The sequence below is a fragment of the Pantherophis guttatus genome, chromosome 1 (genome assembly GCF_059756535.1).
Source record: "Pantherophis guttatus breed Tessera chromosome 1, ASM5975653v1, whole genome shotgun sequence".
NCBI lineage: Eukaryota > Metazoa > Chordata > Lepidosauria > Squamata > Colubridae > Pantherophis > Pantherophis guttatus.
The window spans coordinates 51,238,419-51,265,511 of NC_142063.1; the positions used below are offsets into that span (position 1 = coordinate 51,238,419).

Below are 27,093 nucleotides of genomic sequence, written 5' to 3' on the forward strand. Positions count from 1 at the left end.
ACTAGCCAAACCCAAATCCTGCAACCATTCTTAACATGTTTTAATCTCCAGACCTTTAATAAACTTAGTCGCTCTTCTTTGCACTTTTTCCAGAGTCTCAACATCTTTTTTGTAATGTGGTGACCAAAACTGGATCCAGTATTCCAGGTGTGTCCTTACTAAGGCTTTATAAAGCGGTACTAATACTTCATGTGATTTTGATTCTATACCTCTGTTTATACAACCAAGGATTGTAGTAGCTTTTTTGGCTGCTGCCGCACACTGCTGACTCATGATTGTCCGCTAGGATTCCAAGGTCCCTCACAGTTACTGTTTTTGAGCCAGGTTTCACTTAATCTGTACTTGTATCTTTGGGTTTCCTGCCCAGGTGTAAAACCTTGTTTTTCTCTACATTAAATTTCATTTTGTTGGATAGGGCTCATTGTTCAAGTCTGTCAAGATCTTTTTGGGGTGTTGGCTATTCCTGCCAGCTTAGTGTCATCTGCTTTTATGATCATATTTTTCAGTGTTTTCCACACTTCTTATTATGATTATGATTATGATTATGATTATTTATTAATCATATTTCTATGCCGCCCACTCTCCGAGGACTCTGGGCAGCTTACAACAATCGACAGTATACTAAATAGCATATTGCCCCAACAATCTGGGTCCTCATTTTACTCACCTCGGAAGGATGGAAGACTGAGTCAACCTTGAGCCGGTGAGATGTGATCTGCTGATCTGCTGAACTAGCAGTCAGCTGAAGTAGCTGCAGTACAGACCTCTAACCACTGCGCCACCTCGGCTCTTGAGTTGTTTTCCCCTTTAGGATTTTTATCCATGAAATTTTGCTTAGGCTCTCTCTGAGTTGTTAAAATTGGCTCTTTTAAAGTTTAAGACACTGATTGGATTATATTCTATTGCTTGTGTTTGCATTATATTGAATTCCAGTATGATGTGGTCACTCTCACCCAAGGTCCTGGCAACTTCAACTCTTAACACTTTTTCTCTATTAGTAAGAATTAGGTCCAGTATAGTTTTTCCTCTAGTTCCCTCCTCTACCTTTTGGATCACAAAATTGTCAGCTAAGTTGGTTAGGAATCTGTTCGATCTGATGTCACTTAGGACAAATGAGACTTGTTCAGTTCCTTAGTGCTTTCTGAATATGCACAATTCTCATTCCGGAGTGGTATTGTCTGTCTTTAGAGAGAGAATTAAAACTGGATATTGTTACATTAGAAAGTTCAGTGTTTCAAATATTCCTCCAAAATATACCTACTCTTGTGTTAAAAATATAAGCTATAGAATATATTATGCAGCTGCAAATGTAAAGAACAAAATGTTTATATTAAAATGTGGATGCCTAAGTAATACAACTGGCTTATATATAATATGTGTCCATATTTTCATTTTTATTTTTAATTTAGGCCACATCACTTATATCTGGGATACCAAATGATCCTCATCGCTGGTTAGCTGAGACAAAAGTAAGTGCAGATCTTTTAATATCTAAATTAAAATTTAGGTACATTAGTTAATGTGAATTAATTCCTTAGTAATTAAGAGAAAATGTACAGTTCTCGTGTCTCATGTTTGTTCCGCTATATATCCCAGTAATACTTTCATGTATTTAGATCTTTGGCCCTTCCATATAGATATTTAACATTTCTATAAATCTGCCAGATATCTAACTTTGTAGAAAGCTAGGAGCACACTAGAGGTTTATCCAGTAAAGTGCTATTTTTCTTTTTCAATTTTGAAGCTGACTAATGCATAGCATTATATCTGCATCTGTATTTTTAAATGGTGCATATTCACTACATTCTGTGGATGCAGTTTGTAATGTTGTAGAGTGTGTTTGTTTGTTTGTTTGTTTGTTTGTTTGTTTTTCACATTCCTGAAGCACCCATCATCCTCAAACACAAATTCTGGGCAGTGTGCAATAAAATGTTAAAATATAAAACAGTATGTATAAAAGTTAAAAATTTTAAGAGGAGGCAAGGAATTAAATTAGTTAAAAGGTGAAAAGAGGGCTTTCAGGAAACTAACCAACTTCACGGCTGTGTGTTCCTTTGGGCTCCTCACTTGAAGCTGCAGAGCCATCTTTTAACTCTTTTTCAGAAGGCCAGGAGAATGGGAGTCTGCCTCGCTTCTGGGGGGAAGAATATTTTATAGAGGTCAACAGCAGAGGAGACTTGCTTTCTAGACCCCACCAGTCAGAGTTCTTTAGTTGAGGGGTTTTCCTGCCTGACCAGATGGGGCAAACTGATGGAATGGACAAAGACTGTTCCATAGGTAACCTAGCCCCATGCCAGGTAGATCTTTATAGGCCACAACCAACACTTTGAATTGGACCCAGAAGCAAACTGGCAACCAATGTAGCAGAAGCAGAGATGTTAATGTACCCTTATTTGGACACCTAAAATTACCCAAATGGCTGCATTTTGTACTAGCTGAACTTTCTTGTTAACTTTTCACGGGTAGTCCTATGTAGAGTGTATTGCATTAGTTCAAAAGGGAGATGACTAAGGCATGAGTGACCAAGCCGACAGCTTCCAAAATCCAAGAAAGGGGGTAACTGGTGCACAACACAAAGCTAAGCAAAGGCTCTCCTAGCCATGGCTGCTATCTGCTGTTTGAGCAAGAGTGTCAGTCCAGGAGGATGCCCAGGTTACCCATTGAGTCTCTCTGGGATAGTCTAACCCCATCCAAGATCAGAGATGATAAATTCCTAGATACAGGAATTTGGGGCTCACCCACAGCCATTCCATTTTATTAGGGTTTGGTTGAAGTTGATTGTTCCCTCTAGGCCCGTGCAGCCTTTAGGCACCCCAAAAGGACATCCTCTGCACCATTCACTTCACCTGGGACAGAGACACAGCTGTGTATTATAAGCATATTGGTGATATCTCATCCTATGAGGGTAGATTATTTCACCCAGCGGTATAATGTAGATGTTAGAAAGGAGCGGAGAGAGCCCTGAGCCCTTTGGAACACCACAAAGCAAGGGCCAAAACCTCTCACTCCCTATCCACACTGATTGGGATCAACCTCAGAGGAAGGAGGTGAACCAGCACAAGCTATGCTGCCCACTCCCAAGTCCCTAAGTGAAGCCCAGAGGGATACGAGTCGTGGTGACACAGTAATTAGAATGCAATATTGCAGCAGAGTAACTCACTCACTCCAGTAGTTCAATTCTGACTGGCTCAAGGTCGGCTCAGCCTTCCATCCTTCCGAGGTCGGTAAAATGAAAACCCAGATTGTTGGGGGCAATATGCTGACTCTGTAAACTGCTTACCGAGGGCTGTAAAGCATTAAGAAGCAGTAAGTGCTATTGCTATTGCTATACTATGGGTATATACTATTGAAAGTCACCGAGAAATCAAGAAAAGTAAGGCTGGATGCACCACTTCCATCACACCAGAGATCATAAGTGGGACTGATAACATTTTGGTTGTATATCTGGGCCTTAAACCTGACCAAAGATTACAGCTAATATGTTTCCCCCAGGATCCTCTGGAGTTGCAACTCCACCACCTTCTGAACCACTTTCTTTAAAAAGGAGAGGGGGGGAGACTGGACAAAAACTGTTCAGAATGGTAGAGTCCAGCGATGTCTTCTTGAGGAGGGGGCACATCAGTGCTTCTTTAAGAGAGGTCCAGAACACCCCCTTCAACAAGGATGAATTGACCATTGCTTGAACCTATCCAGATGACATCTCCCAGGTGCCTTAACCAAGAAGGAGGGGCATAGATCTAATGTACAGGTGGTGGGGTTTACAATTTTGAGGCCCCTGTGCGCTTCCTTGGGTCTAGCAGAATGAAACTGTTTCCAGATAATTGGGTAGTTCCAGATAACTGGGAAGGTAATTGTAATGCTGTAATGCAGCTAGCTATTCATTCCAAAAGAAAATTCTATGATGATAAATTGTATATGCTGATAGCACTTTTCAATTATATTCTAAATGTGTATTGAAAGGGCACTGTGTCTCATTCCTCGTTTTCCAATCCTAGTCTTAATTGTCTTGAATTCACATATTTCTCAAAACCTTTTATGAGACATTTGAAATCTGATTCCTTTTTCCTATAATCGTTGGTTCCTTTTTTTTTAGCTTATTAGATCAAGACATTATTGCCTGTTAAGATCTAACCATTATTTTTTTAGTTCAGTGACTTTGTAAGCAACTTTATCTTGTATCTTTTAATAATGTTAAACTTCTCTCAATTGGAAATGCTTTTTCTACTTCACGAGACATGGCTTGTCTTCATAGTATATTAGGGTCACAATGAAAGGAGAACTGTTGACCAACTGACTTGGGTGAAATTGCATTTGTTTGCTCGCAAGATTGCCTGAAGTTATTGATGGGTTTGTTTGTAATGCCCATGGACCAAGAATGAATATCACCATAAATAGTGGAGATAAGAGTTTGAACTGGAGGACAAGGGCAGTAGAGGAAACAGACTCACTATTCAGATTGTTCATGCTGAAACTCCAGGCACTAAGTATCAAGAAGGGGATGTGGTAATTGATTCATAAATCTGCCAGTTGAGTCCTCTTTAGTTATTAGTAGGTTAGTCATGAAATAAAAGGGCCTTTGAAAAACTGTATTTTGCACCTGAAAAACAAATTGACTTAATAATTGTTTTGTTAAGAAATACTGCTTTATCCATCAACTCTTTCACTGCCTGGGTTCCTGCCTTTGCAATTGAACTCTGTGAAGAGATTAAATACAGTGCCTACTTTTAGAGGGCCAGAGCAATGAACTTTGTATACACAGTAAAATTTCTAAGAATGACCTTTCCGAAAGGAACCCGCTTTATCCTCTTGGAATTTCAAGGAGATTTGGAAGGGAGCCATTAATTCAGAATATGGAGCTGCAGCTGGTTTGGAGGAAGGGCAGGGTAAGAAAAATAATTTTGAATATGTCTGGACTTTATTAAAATGCTTTAGCTTTACAGATATTGATTGGGATTGTTTATAATGTTTTCATGTGAGGAACATAATAATGATAAATAGAAAAAAGTCACAAGTATCGTGGCATGAAAAAATCACAAAGTGTGTCGCAGCATTTATGCAGTGCACTTTTTACAGTGTTTACACTTTGAGAAATTAAAAGGGTATATGATCTGTCCCATTTATCTGGTTTCCTTTTCCAATTGGTAATGGATAAATAGAAGTGATTTGTACATTTTATACAAAATGTTGATTTAAAAAAGTAGACAAGAAAATCAAGCAAGTCTTCTCCTTATGGGCTATGTATGGGCCAGAGGTTTTGGACACAAGAGACTGTGCAAACATGACATTTTTCAGTTAAAAGTGGAAGTGATACGATCCTGCCCTGTTATTAAGGGTACTATATAAATTGGCCCTATTTTCTAGGCTCTCAATTAAGAACTGAAGAAATGTGTGGGATTTACATTCCCACAGGAAGTACAGGGCAGATGCCCTATTTCTGAAACTAATGATTGTAGAATATGATTTGAACAGCTGAGATTACTTAAGCACATTGAAATATTTGTGGAACTTTTATTATTAGAAACATTAGGAACTGCTGTGATGAGGACCATATGTCAATTTTATTCCTTTGAAAAGTAAACACTTTTTCTTAGCTACTTGTAAGTAACTTAGAAAAAGAATATTTGTGTTCTCATTTTGCTGTTGTCATAGTCATTGGCAAATTACACTATTATAAATTCAATATTTTGAGCTGCATTGGTTACCTGGTGTGGATGACCTTGGAGAGAAGTGCTGTTTAGGAAACAATCAGACAAGAGAAGCTTAGTGGCTTAATCATCAGAGAAAGAAACTTAGGAAGGACCCACCGTAAAAGAACAAGCAGTTAAAAATACTGGTAGGAAGTTTGTACTTTCAGACTTGCAAAATTATTACCAGCCTTCCCATGTAAACCAGACAAGAAGCAGAACAAAATAAACTAATTCTACTTTATTGTAAGGCTACGTTAATAAAATCTTACATATTTGAAAGGGGCTTTTTTTGTCTGATTGTTTCCTAGATTTATTTGTAAACTGGTCACAGTAGCACTTTGACATTTCTTCTGTTGTATCCTTGAGCTATGCCAAGACCCTTAATCGCTCAAGAAACCACCACTATTGAGCGGATTGAGTAATTGCTGAAAACTACGGTAGCACCCAACTGTGAGGCATGCTATATTTATGGTTATTGATGTTGTCTACCTTCCATCTGTATTTGACCGAAATCTTCACAAATAAAGATTTTGAAAAAGTCCTTGGTTTGGGTTACAGGACCCTTATCTTATTTTGAATTTGGTAGATATACATGATAGAACTGTATCTGATGAATGGTAAAGTTCTCTTCCAGTATATTTAATAGGAATATGTTTTCTTCTAGGCTAAACTTAGATGGCTTTGTGAAGAAGTGAAGGAGAGACACACCAAGGAAAAGAAGCTTCGTCATCAACTGCTACAGAGCCGAGAGCAATTAAAGCAGCTGAGCTTGAGCAAGGAGACTGAGCACCAAAACCTCCTAGGTCAAATAGAAAAGCAGGAACAACTACTAGAAGATGTTTATCAAGAGAAGAAACGTGAGTTTATAAAATCATGTTAATTAACAGCAAAACTTTTTGAATTTCCCATGTCAGCCATACCTCTAATTGGACTAGTAAGCTCTCTCTCTCTCCCTTCCTGTCTTCTCTTTCTCTTTATAATAAAATAGTTGAAATCTTGAATTAGTTTAAAGCTGAGGTTTCTGTTAGAAATGGTAGTCCACTGTTGCCTTCTTTTCACCATGTAAGAGTTATATGATCTGAAGAGAAACTAGTACTGCCAGTGAATCTGACAGGTAATCTGCTTCTCCATGACATACTTAACTAACCTCGAAGTAACCTAGTCACTGGAGAGCTTTTACACTGGCATGATGTCATGCCCTCCCCTTGGCTGCCCTTGAAGGCTGATATAGGAAAATTTTCTACCTGGAGAGGTAATGTCTCTTTGACTTTGCACATACAAAGTCATGCTCCTCCATTGTCTGTATGACAGAGATATCTGTACTAGCCTCATCTCATCAATACTCCATATAAATACCCAGGTCGCACAGGACAATTTTATACCTCCCTGCCGCTTGCAGACACAAATCCTGCTATAAGATATAATGTTCTCAGGTTCTGTGCAGCAGCGATTAAAATTTCTCAGATGATGACCTGGGCCTCAGGTCTGAATAAGTATTTAACTTGTCAATTAAGAGTGTTGAGTATTGTGATAGATTTAGTTAGTCATATTAGTCAATTTTATGTTTCCCTATATTTAACTAACATTTTTACCCCTTTTATAGATTTCTTTATATAGATTTTGTTCTTTCATACACACACACACAAAAAAACCCCATTGTTTTATCCTTGTGTATTTTATATTTTGTAGCTTTTTAAAATTACTAATTGTTGTATCTCACCCTTCTTAGGCTGGTGTATGACTGTAATAAGGATTTGATTGGATTAACTTAAGTAAATTGACCCCAGAAAAACAACACTTTCCCAGTGCTAGCCAAAGTGTTGAAAGTGAGGTGTTTTCAATGTGTTGAAAACGTATGTCAAAAGATGAATTATATGCTTTGAAAGAATTGGAGAGTGCTGTTTTCAGGAGCATCCCTACTGTTGTGATAGGAGTAATTCTGTTTTTCTGCTTTGAGCTGTGCTTCCTTACATTAAAGTATTGGATATATAAGATAGGTAAAATGGAGTAATTTATTTTCCAGTTGAAAGATTAGAGGCATGCTGTGAGCTGCAAGAAATAGGATTTAAGAGAACATATTGAAGCCCTATTCATTTTGAATTCATTCTGTCTATCTAAGAAAAACTATAGAATTTCTCCATGTTGAACTGACAACTTTCTTCCTCTTGTATCACTGAAATAAATATTGTGTTATTTTATTTGTATCTCAGAAATCTTGCAAGATGAAAGCACTAAAATGGTTAATATTGTTAAATGGCCCCAAATATTTTAATTAAATTTGTTTTTATCTAATTATGCATTCTATTGGTGACTGATATCTTTTTTGCAAAGCAAATAAAATATGTGCATTTGTACTATTAAAATGAACTGTTATCAGTTGCGCAGTTATACAAGGTAGGAACGTCATAATCTATTTTTAAGCTATTTTGCTGTCTTTAGAAAAAGAGGTCTTTTCTACAAATACACACACACAAATTTTAGAACTATGATAGAGCTAAGTATCTTGTAAATAACTTGATTATACAACAATATATATCCATGATACATTCTGCTTTTTTTCCTATAGATTTAAAAATGTATTTTTTTTAATTTATATGCTCAGTATTGTACTTTTCTGTATTTGAATACAGTGATGCAGAAATGCCAAAAGCTTTTACTTCTCTCATCTCTAACCTCTTTCTGCATATTTCTAGGTTTTGTTTTATATTCCGTAATCATCTCTTTCATAAACATACACATTTCTCCTTGTTTTGCAAAAAAAAAAAGAAAAAGAAAAAAGTTTATTGTGTGAAGGGGTTGTATACTTTTGATACATTGGAAAGGTGCTTTATTTACTGAATGCAGTTATTATGAACCAGCAACTGGTGAAGTGAAAAGAAATTGTACCATAACATTAGATTTTTAAGTCTAAAATCCAGTGTATTATACATATCTTCTTATTAAGCAGCTAATATTATGGTAAAAGTAGAACTTGCTACCTCATAGAACTCAATCATCATGCATTTCATTTTGACTTGTAAGTCTAAATTTGCAGTTGTGTTTGTGGTTAGCTGAAGAAATATTGATTGGGATAAAAATGTGTTCTTCCTCATAAACAATGCCATCTATTTAGACCTGGAAATGTGCCTTGTATGTAGCAGCACCTGCCTTCTGGAATGATGTCCCCCCTAAGATTTGAATGGGCACCACCCTACTGGTGTTTTAAAGGGCCCTGAAGTCCTAGCCCTTTGTCCAGGTTGGTGAGGAGCACTGAGGTTTCTTTCTTCCTTTTCCCTGTTCCTTTCCAGGTTTGTTTTTTCTGCCATCCCTGAATTTTTGTTTAGTGATGTTTATATATTCTTGCTTGTTTTTAAATGTCGCTAATAATTTTAACCACTCAGTTAAAATTTTAACTAATTAGTCAGCCTGATGATTACACTGGATTTTATATTTTTGTCCACCTATGGAATCCTTACCAAGGATCTGAGGTGGGCAGATGTTGTTTAATAATATTGAAGATATTATTATTATTTCCTGGTTGAGGGAGGTAAATTATGAAACAATGCATTTCTGTTACATAGTTTGACAGAAATAATTACCCCAGCCATCAGAATTATCATCAGCATAAATATAAAATAGTTTGGCCAATCTTAAAACAGATGTGTTTCCCACATAGATCCGGTTCACTCAGTTAAAAAACAACCCATATAGCCCAATTCTGAATTTTGCTTTGCCAGATCACCAAATGTTACATTTTCCCTTTGTTTTTAAAAGTGTAAAAGAGGACTGCAGCGCTAAAAATACATCAATCTGGCCTGGCCTAACTCTCCTCTTTTAAATTTTTAATTCGTGATTTTATAAATTGGGTGTTTTAATCTGTGTTTCGGCCAAAATATTTAATAATTTTAAGGGATTTTTTAATATTTGTATTATCTGTATTTTATCTTGGCTGTTCACCGCCCTGAGTCCTTCGGGAGTAGGGCGGTATAGAAGTTTGATTAATAAATAAATAATAAATAAATAATAAATACATGCCTGACCTGTACAAGGCAATAAAAACAGAATATTCATTCAGCTAAAGTGAATAATAGTTGAGATAATTAATCAAGAAAATTAAATTAATTTTGGAAAAAATAGCAAGTTCTGTTATCAAATTGATATCTCAGAAGAATTGTAATTCATTCTACAACTATGTATATTAAATCAGCAGAGAGAAGTTTAGGAAAAAGAAATATACTGGAGAAGAACATGGAGATTTAGGTTCAAGCATTGCTAGGTATTTTATTTTTATCCCTTTCTTTTTGCAGTTACCAAAATTGTTGAACTGCTTCATTTTAAAACTGTTACTAAGATGCTTGGGCGTTCTTTTTCTGTTTCTTAAATCTTGTGCTATTAGAATGAAAAAGTAAGCCAGTTACCAGCATTCAGAGCATATCCCTGTAAATCTTTTAAGACTTAGTGAAATCCAGATGTCGCTGATTTTTTTAGGCTGGATATTGGTTATATTTTAAGGCAGATAGTAGTGTGTTTTATTTGCTTTGGTGGAGGTGCATTATGTTTGTTCAACTCTCAGTTTGATCAAACAAACATTGTAGATTGGAATACAGGATTTTAGAAGACAGTAGAATGAGTGTCCACACTGCAGACATCAGTAGCTCTCTAGAGGTAATAGTTATTTCTGTTTTTCCATCTCTGCAAGTCTTTAGTATTTTCACTTAAATAATCATGACCCCAAACAATCAAGCAAAAATGTTATGCACTTGTGTTCACTACTGTTGTATTTCCTGTAATTACTGTTTTTAGAACCTTTGTCTTACTGAAGTAATTAACAAAAGATATTAACGCTTACATTTAATAAACAAAGATCCCATTCTGGAACCAAAGCTGAGTTCAGATTTTTGTTTTATACTATTTGATTTGAAGTCATGGATAAGTCCACTGAGATCAATGATACATTTTTATGTATCATGAAAAACTGAATTCACCTACCTGTATATAAAATATCATATTGGATAAATTACTTTTACTAAAAACATTTTTTCTGGGTCCGTGCTGTAATGTTGAGAAGAGCCTCCCGAATCTCTAATAGATGGAACACTTATAATTTAAATTTTAAGTGATTTATAATTAAGGTTCTCCCTCTTTTGGGGGACTTTAATTTTATTTTAAGGATTATTTCAAAACCTATTCATATATATGCAGTGGTGAAATCAGAGTCACTTGATAGTGAGATAGGTAGCATATAAATGTAATAAATGAATGAATGAATGAATGAATGAATGAATGAATGAATGAATCTCATTTAATTTATCAGGATTGTTTCTAGATTATTTTTTTTTTGAGATTTCCAATATAAGATTTTGGTCTTCATTTTTAAATGGTAAACTTGTATAATAATCAGTCATAGTCTTATTAAAATGAATGTTCTTTACTAGCAAGCAAGAATAAGAAGAATATCAAAGATGTAGATTAAAATGGTTGCTTGACTTGGCAATTCTGGACATCCATGCCCATGACATACCAGTTCTTATTTACAATGTGTTCCTTGCAGCATGAGCATTTCCTCCTTGTCTTGTAGTCACGGTTAATCGTGGTCTTGATTCCTGACTTAGTAAAAGGATGGTGTTGAACTCTTTGAAGACATGAACTTGACTCTCAAGATTCTAATTTTAAAAGAAAAACCTACAGAGCACTTCCAGAAGTTAGAAGATTGCCTACCAGTGATTTAGAGACTATAATCCCTTTTCTCTTTCTCAATTAATTTAGGGAAGGAAAGGATAAAGAAATGTGTATGGGGTGGGGGGAAGGGAGAATCTGCTAAGACAAAAAGATTAATTAACTTCTGGACAGGTGAAATTTATGTTATGAATAAATTATTTTCCCTGAAGCCATTATGTACGGCCTACCACAAAACAAAGTTTTTAAAGTTCAAACTGAACTATAGTCACAGTTTATTGTAGTCTTGATGCCTACAATTATCTACATTATTATATAGAATGTTATTTTATAAAGGATAGCTTGATGGCTCAGCTCAAGACTCTGGGCTTGTTGGAAAGTTGACATCCCGAGTTCAAGATCCAACTATCGCTTGGCAGAGTGACTGCCAATCTTTGCCTAGTTCCTGCCCACCTAGCAGTTCAAAAGCATGCAAATGCAAGTAGATATATAGGTACTACTTCAGTTGATAGAAAACAGCACTCCATGATATCATGCTAGTCATATGGTCTTGAAAAAGAAATGATCGCCACCACATATAATTGGCAACAACTAGCGAAGTAATGGGTGAGTGCCCGTTACTTGTCCCAGCTTCTGCCAACCTAGCTGTTCGAAAGCACATAAAAAATACAAGTAGAAAAATAGAGACCACTTTTGGTGGGAAGGTAACAGCGTTCCGTGTGCCTTTGCCGTTTAGTCATGCTAGCCACATGAACACGGAGACGTCTTCGGACAGTACTGGCTCTTCGGTTTTGAAACGAGATGAGCACTGCCCCCTAGAGTCAGGAACGACTAGCACAGTGATGGCTAACCTTTTTGCCATCGCATGCCAGGAGAGGGGGGGCGGGGGAGGGTCATGCACGCGCGTGCCCACACCAATAATTCTATGCGCCCTGCCCTGCACATGCACGTGCAGCCCCTCCTCTGCCCCCGTGCTCCTGGCACACGATGGCCTGGTAGGCCCGTTTTTCTTTCTTACCTGGTTCCAGATCCTCTCTATTTATCTGGGAAGAGCAAAAAAAGCCTTTCTCACACTCCCTCGGAGGCCCTCCAAAGGCCTGAAATGGCCCATTTCCCAACTCCTGGTGGGACAGGAAGTGACTTTTTTGCTGTCCCCAGCCTCCAGAGACTCCTAGAGAGGCTGGGGACAGCAAAAAAGTCACTTCCTGTCCCACTGGGAGTTGGGAAATGGGCCGTTTCAGGCCTTTGGAGGGCCTCCGAGGGAGTGGGAAAGGCTGTTTTCGCCCTCCACAGGTGCATAGAAAGGATATGGAGCCAGGTAAGAAAGAAAAACAGGCCTTCCCCACCCCCCCAGCCCCTCCAGAGGCAGGAAACAGCCTGTTTCCCTACTTCTGGTGGGCCCAAAAGGCCCGAAAATCAGCTGGCTGGCGAGCGCATGTGCGCTAGAGCTCATCTGGCATGCCCACTGATATGGCTACGTGTGCCACCTGTGTCACCATCATGGGACTAGCACATATGGGGAACCTTTACCTTTAGCAGAGTAAAATCCACAGGGACTCCTTTTCTTTCCTTCCTTATTTAATATTATATAAATTTGCTGGATTTATAGGCTTATATTTATATATATATATATATATATATATATATATATATATATATATATATATATGTATGTATGTATATGTATATGTATATGTATATATATATGTATATATATATATTTTTCTTTTTCGTAGGCTTTTATGTGCATATTCTTTCTAGTCAGGTTTTACCTACGTAAACTTAGTTGTTCTACAGACCTAGGTTCTGTGAAATCTCATTCACAAGTTCTGGGCCTTTTTTCCGCTGACAAACTGCAACTCTGTGTTGCTCTCTGGGAGACTCAGATAGCTATTTCTGCCTTTTAAGGCGTCGTCAGTGAGCCACACCCACTTCTCAGATATCCTTCCTGTAAAGGTACAATGTATCTTTTTTCTTTTTCGTAGGCTTTTATGTGCATATTCTTTCTAGCCAGGTTTTACCTACGTAAACTTAGTTGTTCTACAGACCTAGGTTCTGTGAAATCTCACTGGCTCACTGACGACGCCTTCATGTGTATTAACGCATGAAATCATCTGCAATCATTGTTATATCTGTCCTGAAGATATTTGTTTTATTGTATATAAAAAAGTATGATGCCATCGTTAACAGAATTCACAGAAGTACTGTTGGAATTTTTTTTTCCTGTTTCTGCTCTATGCAATTTTTTAAAAAACCTATTAAGAGTGCATTGGTCTGTAATTGGTCTTTGAAGGGGGTTTTAATCAATATGAACACCGGCTTCACATTCTGATAATTTCAAACCTTTATAGGTCTAACTGTGGATGCCAATATAACAGTATATTATACTGCATGGTACAGTAAACTATAGACAAGATTTTGAAATGGTATTTAGATTGGAAATGTGGTTTTTATATTGGTTCAGATCCCATGCACATGCCTTTCCTTCTCTTTTTAGTAATGCTGACGAAGAATTCTTGCATTCTTAAAAAAATAGGCAAGATTTTTTAAAATAGCAACCATTAGTTTTCTGAGCAAACAGTCACATATGCCTACTGTTGATCTTGCAATGTCAGCATAATTGTTACCATGGAGGGAGGATACTGCAAAATACTTATATAAAAGAAGCAGTTTTTATATTCTATGGTTTGTATCCTGTGATTACAGGTACAGGTTCTCTTAGGCTATAATACTGCTGTTTAAATACTGCTATTTAAATTTTCAATCAAAGTATAAAAAGGCAGCAGTTCAGAATGTAGCTTATATATGGTTGGCAATATTAAGAAATTCAGGATTAAATCCAAGGTATATCTGAATAACAATTGCATGCATTACTCTTCACCTCTAGTTGCTTAAAGGTAGAATTCTGAACAGCGATGAATGATATTCAATTAGACATTAAATAGAGGAACATCACATTTATTAATTATACATCATATTACAATCAATAATATATGCTACTGGCATTTTCAGGGAACTTTCTCAGAAAACAAACAAAAAAAGGCATAATAAAGAATGAAAGTATAAAACCTTTATGGATACTAACTCATGATAACTTATCTGAAACGATAGGATAACTGTGGATAACATTAGTGTGCTTGTATTCTTTCTAAAAGTTCCATCTTGGTTTCTATATTTGTGAAGTTCCTTGAACTTACATATCCTGCTGAAGCAAGGGGAAAATATGGCCTTTACAAAGGTTCTTGTGTTCTTATTCTACTCTTATCTGAACCAGGGGCTCTTCAGTCACTTTGGACATCTCATGTATAGACTTCCAATATGCTGTCTATGGTCTGCCCTTGAAAATTAGTCAGAAGCTGCAACTGATCCAAAATGCAGCAGCACAGGTGATAATGGGCATGTAACACCTTTGTTCCATGAGCTTTATAATTTACCAGTAAGCTTCCATGTGCAATTCAAGGTGCTGGTTATTACCTATAAAGATCTTGACAAAGAGCTGGCTATCTAATGTACTGTATGTCTTCTCTAGCTTCTAACCACACTATAATTGGTTCCAGGTCCCCTCAATTAATATCATATGATGGGACCTAGGAAGTCTACCTTCTCTGTCATAGCACCTGTCCCAGTGGTGAAATGCAATTTTTTTTACTACCAGTTCTGTGGGAGTGGCTTGGTGGGTGTGGCTTGGTGGGCATGGCAGGGGAAGGATGCTGCAAAATCTCCATTCCCTCCCCACTCTGGGACCAGCCAGAGGTAGTATTTGCCGGTTCTCAAAATTTCTGCTACTGGTTCTCTGAACTACTCAAAATTTCCGCTACCGGTTCTCCAGAACCTGTCAGAACCTGCTGAATTTCACCCCTGACCTGTCCCCTGGAACAACAGCCTCCTGAGAGCTCTCTGGGCCCAACTTTATCAGTGTTTGAAAGAGCCCTGAAAAGTTGGCTCTTCTTCTACCCTTGAGTTATAGGGAGTTGCGAATCCTATGCACTGGACTGTTTGTGTTTCCCGCCCACTTCTCCTTGTATTTTTCTTTTAGTAATGATTTTTTTTATTGTATGCCCTATGGGAATGAATGGCCTTATAATAGTAATAATAATGTCCACAGGTGGTACTATATGAAATAATCTTTAACACAGGAGGATGAATTTAGTATAAATAAGATATGATCTTCAGTGTTGTCCTTTATGCAAAGCCAAAAATTCTGGTGGCACACCTTAAAGAAGAGGTTGAAAAAGATATTTAAAAATGTTCAACCAATATGATTGAAAGCTGAAACAGTTCCTCTGCTAGAAAAGATTACATGTCTTTGGAACAAAAGCATAAAAATCAGATAAGATGGGAGCGTATACACTTATGTGTCATATGGAAAATTTAGATAAATTTTTAAAAAGCCACTTTCATACCATTAGAAACAATAGATTCTTTATTCTTAACTGATTTGTACTTTTTAATATATCCATGCAGGTCCTGTGTTTAACAGGCATACAGCAACATTTTTGTTTCTAAATTTGGATGCTTTCGGCTAATTACTGCCACAGACTCTACTTTTTCTCCCAGTTTTTCAAGAACATGAGACACTGTTTCTTCCCTTCATCTTCAAAGACATGCAAAGGGGAAAATGTTTTATGTCAATTATTTGTGTTGTTGTTCCAAATATATATATTTTTTCATCTTATCTTACTAAAAATATTCTAAAATGTTTTTATATTGTATTTTACAGCTGAGGAATAAACAAACATGAAATATTTGCATTATGTTGATCATATTCAATGTGCTTAATTTTTCTATTTATTCGTCTCTTCCGTCTCCATTGTTTCAGATGATATCATGTTTTCAAACGTCGTTTTCTCCCACAGTAAAAATTCTATATACAGAGAATAACCTGTTATGCTCCACTTTGATTTTTAAAATATATTTTAAAAACCTTTGGAATTTATCTTTGACCCACAGGGTCTGAACTAAGTATCTTTGCATATTTTTAGAGATGTTCACAGAAGCATATTTTTCTATTGTTTGAATTGACAATAGTTAAATCAAGTGCATTCCATCAGCCATCACTGTTTGTTTTTTAAAGTATTAGTTATCATTGCTTTGCACAAATATGTGTGTCTTTGCCTTTGATGTCTGATATAAATGAAACTGGAAAGCTATACTTTGTCCTCAGGCTAAAGCAGCTGCATACACAACTTTCTTTAAAAAGCCTTTATATAAATGGACCTTTCTTACTTTTTCTTGAATGCAATAGTATTTTCCTTTCAAAAATATCTGCTGGGGATTTTGAGATAAATCAGAAATCCTCCTCCTAAAGTCAGCTTTGAAAAAACTGTCACAAGCAAATTCTAAATAGGCCATAAATACTGATTGGCTGAACATGCCTATTTCTTTATTAAACTGGTCCTGATTCTGTCACTGGATCTTCATTGTCCACCCCTCATTAACAGCACCCAACTTTTGTAGCATTTTATTTCTTTGCTTTATCATCTTTTCAGTGAAATACGTCTGCTTGGAGTATCTTGTTGATTTTGCCCCAATTTTAAACATATTTTATGAGTCCAAACAACCACTTTATCATCCTCCACTGAACATATTCAGGAAAAGAAGGACAGGGATAGAGTGAGTGCTTTGTACTACGATCCAAGTTAAAATTCCCAGCATCTTCTAGGAGCAGAGCTGTGTGAACCATTTAATGAAGCACTCTGGGAAGTGAATAAATTGCCATCTGAACCCACTAATTGAAGTTTGAAAATGCCACGTCTTTCTGCTTTAAAAGGATATGCCCCGTCCCTGTGGCTGAATATGCCTATGGACAATATGCCAGAAGACTTTTCTACCAAGATTTGTTGTGCTAATTGCTGATAATGCTGACCACAAGAGAGCCAAATTCTGACTTGGTATAGGCAAGTTCTTAAATATTGGGAAATCCTCATACAGCATAGTTTTCAATTTCACAATTTTAATTCTTTAAAAAAATGAATGAAGAAACACATTTATTTTTTTAAATCACCATTGCAACATTCACCAGTATACTGAAGCAGAAGTGTTAAGTTCTTGAATTTTTTTCACTAAATATTTTATTTGAATAGTTTTTCTCTGCTCAAGATGTTCCAAGTAAATTTTATTTTATTTATTTATTCGATTTTTATCCCACCTTTATTACTTTATAAGTAAGTTAAAGCAGCAAACATAATAGTGCTTCTTCCTCCTTTTGTTTTTCCCACAACAACAACCCTGTGAGGTGGATTGGACTGAGAGAGAGTGACTGGCCCAAAGTCAACCAGCTGGTTTTTGTGCCTAAGGAAGGATTAGAAGTCACAGACTTCTGGTTTCTACATCAGCTCCTTAACCACTACATTTAAAATTAAAATGATTCTGTGAAATTAAAAGAAGTTCAACTATTCCTTAATAGTTAACTCCCTTAATATCATTTGCTGCTTTTCCTTTTCAAGTATTCAGTTATCAGCTCACGGTGCTTCTAGAAAAGGCCTAAACTCTTGTGGATGTCATTCAGAATTGAATCACTGCTGTAGCTACAGTGCATGTTTTCTTTCTGAGTTTTCTTGCTGGCCAAAATAATTTGTTTTCTCATTTCTGATCTGTTTGCAAGGTGCTTCTTGTAGGCTCCAAATTATACGTGAATTAAGAGAGTAATCAGTGTGTTTCTATAAGGAGTTGCATGGATGGGTATATGAGTGAAGGTAAATGACCCCGAAGAAAGAACCATCCTTGAATAGACACACAGAGAATTAATTAAGTTTACTATTTTACTAAGTTTACTATTTTTTCTATATCTGTTTGAAAAACAGATCCCATTCATCCCATTGGATTAGATTAGATTTATATCTCTCCTTTATGTTGTACATCTCAAAATAGTACACCTAATGCTCCCTTCCAATTTTCCTCCCACAATAACACTCCTGGGAGGTGAGTTGGGCTGCAAGAGAATGGCTCAAAATCACCCAGCTGACTTTCATACTTAATGGAAAACTAGAACTCACAGTCTCTGAATATCCTTATGCAGTACTTATATAGGATGGGTTGTCTCCCTAAATTAGTGATTCGTGATTCTGCAATATAGGTAGGAGATTCCATAAGATAAAAAATCTTTAGTTAGAAATCTGTAAATGGGAATGTCCTTTTTCATAGAAATCAAGAATCCAGCTATTCCCTGGTTTAAACAGAACACAAATTAATTAAAAATTATTTTGGCAAGGCTTGGATTGAGACAAGATGGAAGGAATTCATGAGTAATTTCTAAAAGACTATTTTTTGTACTGCACTAAACAGTCTTATGTCTCATTGGTATGTTTTACTATAGTATAGCAGCTGCAGGAATGTTTAATAAAGGAACTTGCAGATTTCTAGCACAGCAGAAATGTTAATGCTGGATGAAGAGAAAGAAACTAAAACAATTTAGCAACTGCTGTTATGTCACAGGCTCTTGTTTCATGGCATCTATTACCAATATAATTAGATTGCATTATACCCAGTAGCCTTATAAAATGCACTCAGAGAGCAATAAACTTCACAACTCAAGGTGACACTATATAATTTGTATGAGGACTAGAAAATGAAGCTACTATCCTATTGAATCCCGTATGTGTTGTTTTTTTCCTTCTGCTCTTGTACAAATGTGAGTTACAATATGCACATTCCAGAGCATATTCAAAAACCTGGAGATGCAGATTCCCAGTGTTGCTAAGTGTAGTCTGTTCATCCCTATATACTTAAATGCATATAAATATGTATGCATGTTTCTGTGAAGAACCTCTTTACAAAGGTTACACATGTTAGTGGATGTACAATAAACTGATGTGTTTGGAAAATAACTTTATTCACACAGGTGACCGATAGTGTAATTTTCTGCAGTAATGGAAAATGTGTTTGTTTGTTTGTTTGTTTGTTTGTTTGTTTGTTTGTTTATCACATTTCTATAATGCCCACCCCACTCAAATGAATAATAAGATTACACAAACACCAAAGGCCAGAAGATAGATTTATTGAATAAAAACTATGCACACATACAGAATACCTGTTTACATTAAAAAATAAAACAATGTAATTTATATATCATCCTATAAGTGTATCTGGATGATGTTCAAGAAAACACAAGTGATATCTAGTGCATGATCTCTGGTGTTATTAATTGTGCATATATTGATGAATGATAAATGTTTTTTCACAATGCCATCTAATTGGTGTTGACTGATGCTGACTACAGAGATCCTTTCCAGGATGATGTGTCTCCAGTCGTCCAACAGTACATCCCTCATTCTGTAATCAAGTTCATCCACTCTGCTGCTGGTTTTTCTCTTCCTTTTGCTTTCTATCTTTCCTAATGTTATAGACTCCAGACAGCTAAGTCTTCATATAATATATCCAAAATGATTGGAGTATTATTTGAGCTTCATTATTTGTACATTGAGAATTTGGGGTTGATTTGTTCAATGATCGTTTTGTTTTCTTGACTGATTAAAGTATTCTCAAGAATCTTCTCCAACTCTGAAGTTCAAAAACATTGTCTTTCTATCTTGTTTCTTAAGTCCAGTTTAAGTGTTATGGGGGAAAAAACATTGTCTGAAGATTTGGATCCTTGTATAAATTAAAATGTCAGACCAGCTGAATATTGTTTTCAAAGTCTTGATTCTTACCCTACCAAGTGCTATTATGCATTGTATTTCTTTAGTGCTGGTTCTTTAATGGCTGATAGTCAATCCTAAAAATCAGAAACTATCCACCCTTTTAATATCTTCATTGCTACGACAACAGATACTCAGCTGTATCTGTTGTCATTAGTTCAATTATTACCATTTTTAATGTTAGTCTCGTTTTTCACTGTTCTCCTTGAGTTTCATTACTAAAGTTTTGCAGTTTCAACTATCTATGCCCGTGATAGAGAACCTATGGCACGCGTGCCAGAGGTGGCACCCAGAGCCCGCTCTGTGAGCACACGCACTATTGCCAACTGCTCTTCTGGTTTCTGAAAAACGGCCCGAAAAACAGCCTGAAAACAGCCAGAAAAATGGCCTAAAAACAGCCAAAAAACAGGTATGCGGATGCCGGCCAGCTGGTCTTTGAGTTTCCAGCATTCCGTCGTGCACATATGCACACATGTTCCAGTTTGGGCACTCGGTACCGAAAAGGTTCACCATCACTGATCTATGCCGTTTCAGTGTTATAGGCATGGGACAGGTTATTAATGTTTATACCTCCAGTTTTAAAACCATGCTCATCTTCTATTCTAACTTCCATATTTATATGCTCATCATATTAAGGAGAGAAGATGCATCTTGTCCTACTCCTTTATTCAATTGTAGCCAGTTTATTTTGTAGTATTCTATTGGACTGTGGTTTTATATCTTGTGCATAGGTTTTGCATAAGAATAAGATATTCTGGGATTCCCATTTTACTAAAGACATAGTGGCATACTCAAAGAACATTTTTAAAAGCTATTTTTTTTAAAAAAAATGACTTATTTTTAATATTAGACTTAGGTATTTCATTGTGCTGTATTGTTTTTATTCTACCTGGTCCCATTTCAGGTTATGGATATACTGCAAATTACACTAGTATATAGGGCCAGCAAAAATGTTTGAGAGTAATAACTTATATAAGTCTATTTGCAAAACTACAAAATTATAATTTTGATTTTATATGTACTTTCAGGCTGATTGTGGTATGTATCTTTTGCTCAGAGTCATGTATGTGAGATGGGCAGCTATATAAATTTACAAAACAATAAGTTCTGATACAAGGAAAGATGAAACATTATTTTCTTTTTGGTCTAATTATATTTTCCTGGACTACAAACAAAGTTCCTTGAGTAGTGTGTGTGTGTGTGTGTGTGTGCGCGCACACACACACACACACACACACACAAAACAAAATAAATATTTGACCGTTACAGGGAGGAGTCATAAAATGAGGGTGTGGCTAACTGATGAAGGCAAATAAGCCAGAAATAGATCTATTTTAGTCTCCCTTAAGTCTTACAACCAACAGCATAATGTTGCTTAAATGTCTGATAAAGCCTAGAAAATAGTGATTTGGGATGTCACTTAATTATGGCTATATAAACATCTTGATTTACGTAGGAAAAACCCTGGCTAGAACAGTAATGCACATATAGACCTACAAAAAAAGAAGTATGTATGTATGTATGTATGTATTTCTCTTTAGCCAGGTTCTTTCTACGTAAACCAAGATTTTTCTGCAGCCCTAGTTCAGTGAAATTCCAATCCACTAGTTTCTAGGCTTTTTTTCTCCAGCAGCCAGCAAGCTCCCTGCTGCCCATTGGGAGATGCTGATATATATAAATATAAATAATTTGTATATAAAACTTAATCTGTAATCTGTGAGATCGTACTGGATGTTAAAAACATTATTTGGTTATTTTGCATGTGGCAGGTGAGAACAACATTTCAAAGCATATTCAGTACCACACAGTTACAGTTATAGGTCACTGTAACTGGATAGAATACAAAAATAAAGAAAATGAGAAATGGAGGAACAAATGGAAGAATACAGAAACCTGGGATAAGGAAAAAGATAGTCAGTAGCCCAAATTTCTCATGCGCTGATCTCATGAATATAACTAGTCACCATGATTGAAAGTGCAGAATAAAGACCTGTCAGGAATTTCAAGCCCTGATCTATGAGGTTGATAAGAAAGGCAAAAGAAATATGTAGCAAAAAGCAAAGGATTCTAATATTCTTTCATAAGAGCTCAATTTGTTTACATGATGATAATATGCTGGTCTATGACTGTAATAAAGATTTGATTCATGATAATAAATCAAACAGAATCAGATGCTTGCAAAAATGCCAAGTTATTTCATTCATATATCAGCTTCCCTCAACTTGTTGCCCTCCAAATGTCACATCTTCAGTTGCATATAAAGGGTGCATTCATTTGGAGAAGATAATGAAGCATGCAAGGACTTACCTGCAAGAAGAATGATTTTGACCTGCAAAACCGAACAGCAGAATACATTTAATTGTATTCTCACATTTTTTTATTTTGCTTAGATTCTCTTCTATTCCATTCATTTTATTTAATTATTTTCTTTACATAAGGTTTACATAAGGCCCAATAATAGGCCATAAATAGCTTTTTGCTTGAGTTCTCTACAATCAGTCAAAACATGTTATAAGCAAGCAAAACTATATAGAAGCAATGTTCAAATTTAACACCACACCCCAAACAAAATAAAAATCAAGCTGGAATGGTAATGGCAATCAGTAAATATACGTTTTAGTAACCCCAAAGTAACCACAAAAATAAAATAGCTATACAACTTTTAAATACCACAATGATTATTAAAATATCTTGGAAATTAAAAAAGGATTCACCTGACACCAGAAAATTGGCAATGTGGGCAGCATGTGAGCGCCTCCGAATCATTCGCACAGTAAGTGAGGTGCTATCAACATCATCAACAACAAATCTTTTAACAGATGCTGTGAGTTCACAGTAAACGCTTCCATAGGGGGTTATATGGGAAAGTTTCTTCTGAACATACTTGATTAGCGAATTCTGCCTTAAAAGAAGGTAAAGGCACTTAACTGCCTAATGCTCTGACTGAAGGAGAAATTACAGTTGAAATGGAAGAACCAGAATTTCTGTCAGTAGAATGTCCAGCAGAGCTCTATTCTGTATAGCCAGTAGCAAAAAGATTGTCATCGCTACCGGTATACAGTATATATCTGTTTGTGTCTTGGAAATCATTCAGCTGTCTGTCAGCTTATCCTGATGCCATGTTCAGACATTACCTCAATACATCTTTTTCTTAGCATGCCAGTGTTGTAAGTATTTTTATTCCTGAAGTAATCACAGAAGTAACAGATAAAAACCTTTATTCCTCGACTACCAGCTTTAGTTACATTTCCATTTTGTCCTTTATTTGAAATGGAACAAAATTCTATATGAGACAGGAAGATCATTCTTGATATATTATGTTGGTAAACTAATGGCATTTCTTTGTATGGTCATCAGTCACCAAAATAGACTGTCTAGTCCCTACTGTGTAACAACAAAGTAAACTGATTTCTTGAACTTTAAAGGGCAATGTTTTCTGTTCATCTTCTCCATCTTTTTTCAGATGGATAAATTATTCATTTTCTCTACTTTCTATATCCCTTTGCTCATACTAAGAAGTAGGATAGGGCTATGCATCCATGATAGCTGTATATCTTGGGTAAAATGTTATAACCTTATAAGGCACAGTCTCTGATGTCTGTATAGGCTGATAACCCTGGCTATAAATCTATTGTCTGAAATGTGTTATAAGGGTTTATTTGTTTGTTTGAGGGTTTTCCCCATTTGTCATATTTACTTTTAATGGATTCCATTTGGTCATATCTGTGTGCTCAAAAGAAAATTAATGTATCGCCAAGTATATTGTATATCTATTATAATAAACTTAACCTTAAATTGTTAAATTGTGATGGGTAGAGAGAGAAGTGTCATATGAGAGAATAAATAGTAAGAAAAGATGGCAAAGGGAAGACAGGATTGCCTTGAGTCAAAGGAAAGCTTTCATTCATTTTCCACCTTTACAAATAATTTAAGGTGGTGAACACACCTTCCTCCTTTTTATTTTTCTCATGCCAACCACCCTGTGAGGTGAATTGGGCTGAGTGAGAGTGACTGACTCAAAGTCACCCAGCTGACTTCCTTGGCCAAGACAGGACTTACACTCACCATCTCTTGCTTTCTAGCCTGGTACCTTAAAGACTAGACCAAACTGGCTGCTGTTAAGTAGCTCTTTGATTCTAAAACTGAAATAATGACTTTCAAAATGTTCTAAGTTGTGCATTTGTGGATATAACATTAAGTATTTCTTTTAGTCTGTTATACATTTTTGGCAAGTGCAAATCTTCCCTTAATTAATATAAGCATGTGTATTCCATCTTTCTTGACCTTCTCAAACAGATGAGAGAATTGGACTAATATCTGAATTGCATCTGTAAAGTTGCCTCACAAATGTGCACACTCTGTTTTCTTCCTTTTTTTTTTTTTTTTTTGGTCCTATCTTAATTTGTTCAGCGGTATCCAATTACAAAGAACTAACAAACAGAAACAAACAGGACATTCCAAATATGTGTGTTTTATGTTCAGCCCACGTACTCCTGAGGAAAGATTTGCATCTGTTTGTGGCCTCCCAAGTGAATTTCAGGCAGAAAATATGCATACACATACACTTATGGACACACAGACACACCATTCCTATTCTCATACTCAGTGTGCCTAATCCCTTGCTTTTTATGACAGAGTCTTGCCTCACATAAATTGTTTCTTTTTTACACAGTTAACTATTGCTTTCTCACTTCAGTTTGTGCAAATAACTGAGTTCTTTTTAACCCTCATTCCCAGTTAAATACCCTTTTACTTTTATAATAATCTTTTCATGAAAGTCAGAGAAAGGAAAATTGTTGAAGACTTGGATGATTATCAAAAGGAAACATGTTTTCATACATATGTCTCTAGTTGGCAAATCATGTTTTGAATTTAATATTATCTAAATTAAATTAATTTTATCTAATTGTATTTTAATTTTCTCTCTCTTTTTTAAGCAGTTGTTCCTTATAAAAAAAATTAGTAATTGGCAATACATGTTACTCATAGTCTCCTGTGGGATTGTGTTGAATCTCTAATAATGAACTAGTGTATTAACAGTCAAAATTTGTATTCCATCACGTGGATGCAAATACAATATTGTGCTCCTATATTGTTAACAAAACAATGGCATAATAACAGTAAACATACATAATAAAAGGTAGTATGCTTAAAAATACCAAAATTGTACCCACCCCCACCCCCTAGAAAAGTTATATTTTCAACTGTGTCTGGAAACTAGATAATGTTGTAGTAATTCAAATCTTCCAAAGGAGACCATTCTATACAGCTGGCCCCATTATGAAGATGCAGTACCTCTATGTTTCAGCCCTCTGGCTTCCCCAAACTAGGAGACAACCAGCTGCTTGACTGAGGTGATCATGCCAGCTCCATTGGAGAAATGCTGTCCTGCAAGTAAACTGATGCCAAGCCACAAGGGCTTTATAGATTAAAACCAGCACTTTAAGCTGTACTCAGAAGTACACAAAATAGGTGTAACATACACTCGCTGACAATCATCCATGTCAATGAATTTCCAGCAGGAGCCCTGAATCCAGGAAGACCCCAAAGATCTCCTCTTTCAGGGGCAGTCCTACCCTGTCCAGAAACAATGCAAGGGACACAGAGCAACTCTGATGTACAAACAGTAGCTCCAACTTACTAGGATTCGGTATAAGTCTTTTTCCTCCCATCCAGAACAACAGTTTCCAGGAATCAGAAGACAGAATCTCCAGTGTTGTCTAGGATTGCAGCATGTTTCTGGGTATCAGTGCTGATTTCTTCTCTCTGATCACTGCTGACTAGAACTAGTCAAAGAACAGAACCACTATAAAAAAAAGTGCCTTCAGTTCCAAGCCTCTGCAGCCAGTGCAGAAAAACACCATAGTCAAAAGTATCAGAGGCCACCAAGACATCAAAAAAGACTAGGGCAGGTATATGATCCACATAGTCCTGGCATAGGTCATCATCAGGTCATTAAAAAAAGATTTGCCTTACAGTCTTTTGTGTCTTGAGTTCAACTGGTAACAGTCTAATATTAGTTTGATTTAAGTTAACTATATCATTGTCTTTATGCTTAAATCAAGAAGTTCTGTTATATCAAGGTGACCGTAGGTTAGCCAATGCTTCATTTTAGCTGTGGAGCCATGTATTTTATCTTTCTTTAAAATAAGAAATTCTAAGTCTATGTAAAGGGCTTTTACTCAATTTAAGGCCATGACATTATATCTCTCACTGTCCTCACTCGATCCTTTTACTCAGTTTACATTAGTGAGGCAGTACTGATTAGCTGGTCACATGCTTGCTATAAGAAAGAACAGTCTGTGAGTTCAAACTTTGTATTTGAGACAATTTGATTCTGTACATGGTGAAACGAACTCTGGTGATGATAGGCTCGAAAAAAATGAGGACATCAGGCAGCAGTAGAAGATGATTTGAGAGGATTACTCAGTAGTTCAAAAATAGTTCTATGTTTTTAAACAATAAATAAAGAGAAGTGATTACACTGATACTAATGGCAATTGACACGAATGCTTGAATGTTTAAAGTATTAAGGAAGCAGCTGCCATATGGATGCTGTGAACTGCCAGTTTTCTGTTCTATTGAACATTAGCACTTCTAAAAATCATTTTCCAAATGCCTAAAGTAAGTTACAGAAGTAAATTAAAGATCTTGTCAATTGTGCATATCTCTTTAGCTTGTAGAATACAAGCTTTCATTACCAACAGTTAATCTAGAAATAGTACCCTAGAGAGCAATTTAATGTGGAAAAAAAATGGGGGGAAAGTTTTAGTTTGTGGTGGTGATGATGATGATGATACCTAATTTAATTATCCCATTAGCCCTTATTTCGGGGCATTATGTGTGTGTTCTTAATATAAAAGGGTGAAAAAGTGCTGAAGTCAGAATGCTGTGCACAAGCAGTTTCATTATTTCCCCCCTCCAATTTTTTTTTAAAAAAGAAACCAGATCACTACCCATTTATGTAAATTCCAGAGAAGAGCAGTAAATAAATTTGGAAAAAAACATACCAGAGGTTGCCATAATAGATGAAAAGCGGTTCCCATAATTTTACAAAAATGCATTTGAGGTTTATTGACTTAGACCTAACAGTATTTTTAACCTCTCCGGTATTA

At 36.1% G+C, this 27,093-nt stretch overlaps 1 protein-coding gene and 1 long non-coding RNA gene across 17 annotated transcripts in view; one reads left to right on the top strand and one right to left on the bottom strand.

Annotated features, from left to right (window-relative positions):
* LOC132710679 (uncharacterized) overlaps nucleotides 1-22,778 on the bottom strand; it is a 32,835-nt gene extending 10,057 nt beyond the window's left edge. For 3 of the 4 annotated variants that reach the window (XR_015728792.1, XR_009621376.2, XR_015728791.1), the window contains exons 1-2: nucleotides 22,693-22,778; nucleotides 22,286-22,307 (exon numbers count right to left, since the gene is read on the bottom strand). This is a non-coding gene — a long non-coding RNA (uncharacterized LOC132710679). Of the gene's footprint in view, nucleotides 1-19,819; nucleotides 19,877-22,285; nucleotides 22,308-22,692 lie in introns of those variants that run through there. The other variant, XR_015728793.1, reaches the window with a different exon arrangement.
* CEP128 (centrosomal protein 128) overlaps nucleotides 1-27,093 on the top strand; it is a 187,257-nt gene that overhangs the window by 73,143 nt on the left and 87,021 nt on the right. For all 13 annotated transcript variants that reach the window (XM_060687362.2, XM_087873309.1, XM_087873293.1 and 10 more), the window contains exons 17-18: nucleotides 1,410-1,469; nucleotides 6,352-6,544. In XM_060687362.2, the coding sequence (XP_060543345.2) occupies nucleotides 1,410-1,469; nucleotides 6,352-6,544 (253 nt within the window). The remainder of the gene's footprint in view (nucleotides 1-1,409; nucleotides 1,470-6,351; nucleotides 6,545-27,093) is intronic.